The sequence below is a fragment of the Penaeus monodon genome, chromosome 22, assembly GCF_015228065.2.
Source record: "Penaeus monodon isolate SGIC_2016 chromosome 22, NSTDA_Pmon_1, whole genome shotgun sequence".
Lineage (NCBI taxonomy): Eukaryota > Metazoa > Arthropoda > Malacostraca > Decapoda > Penaeidae > Penaeus > Penaeus monodon.
In genome coordinates this window covers 16,950,236-16,951,428 of record NC_051407.1, presented here as the reverse complement: position 1 = coordinate 16,951,428, position 1,193 = coordinate 16,950,236, and the positions used below count along the sequence as shown (strand labels likewise).

Here is a 1,193-nt window from a genome sequence, read left to right as displayed (position 1 = left end):
AGAATCAGATATTCAAAATAAAATATATAATTTAAGATGAAAATTTTTTCCAGAACTTGTGAAATTAAACTTTCTAACAAAACTTTTTAGGTGAGAGACCATCCGGGGGGCAAACCCCTATGCCTGCCAGTCCTCCCACATCCATGAGGTTGTGACATCAGGCGACCAACAGGCAGTGATTGGCTTGTTGGCCAAGATGGCAGTGGACCGTTCTCTTACTTCTTCCCTCTCAGATGCCCGTGATGCCCTGGTCAATGCCTGCGTTGATGCTCTCACCGCCTTCAAGATGGGACTCTCCAACCCAGCACATGGGGCCCTGGAGGTTTGCCCCAACCTGAGCCTTCTGCCACTCTTCACATTAGCACTATTTTAAATCGGTAAAAACTGGGTTTTTTTAATTTGGGTGTTGATTTTTGGGAAAAGTATTATACCCCCTTTTTATAGGTGCCAACTCTAAAATTTTTGTGGAGCTTTGTCTTTATCTGTATTTTATAGATTTATAGAAAAAACCAAATTTTTTAAAATAAATCTTTTTAAAAAGTGTTTTCTCTCATGACTTGTTTTTCCAAAAATTTTAAAACTGGCAAAAAGGGGGGAATTATTTGAACCCCTTTGTTTGGGCTGTAAAATACCTTTTTCAGAGGTTTTTTCAAAACTTAATGTCTTCGTGTTTGGGATGTGCCTGAAAAACCCAGCATATAGGGTAAGTTGCAGAGAATTTAGTATACCCACGCGATGTCGGTTTTTTTCACTTATGATATGAAAACCCTTTTGATATTAATATATATCGCAAAAAATATCAAACCTAGAGTCTAAGGGCCTGTATACTAAATATTTTGGTGACTTCCCTTAAAAAAAGGCTACAAAAGATAGTTCTTTTTTGTGTATTTTTAGCATAATTGGATATTCATATAAAAAAAGGGAAAAAAAATTTTTACACCCCTTTTACCATTTACTTCAATTGTTTCCTACTTAAAAATGAAAATTGTTTGGGTAGGGGATGTGTTTTACAATTTTTTGGATTTTTTTAAAATTTTTTTATTACTCAGACTAATGATGCATGGAAAATACCCTTTAGGTGATCATCTTTTTAGATGATGATAATGGGGGCATGGTTTTTATGATGATAAAACATTTGTGAATTTGAATATTTAAAGTAATGGATATTTGTTACTCCCTTTTTACTACGGTTC

General features: G+C 34.9%; 2 protein-coding genes across 2 annotated transcripts in view; both read left to right on the top strand.

Moving 5' to 3' along the window:
• Positions 1-90: 90 nt before the first annotated feature.
• Positions 91-1,193, top strand: part of LOC119586963 (protein transport protein Sec24A-like) — a gene marked incomplete in the record, with an annotated part of 5,268 nt that continues 4,165 nt past the window's right edge. The window contains 1 exon segment of the mRNA XM_037935701.1: positions 91-377.
• Positions 139-373, top strand: LOC119586964 (protein transport protein Sec24A-like; the record flags this gene model as incomplete). Its single annotated transcript, XM_037935702.1, is given in 1 exon segment — positions 139-373. A coding segment is annotated over 1 exon segment (235 nt), but the record flags the coding sequence as incomplete, so codon positions are not given.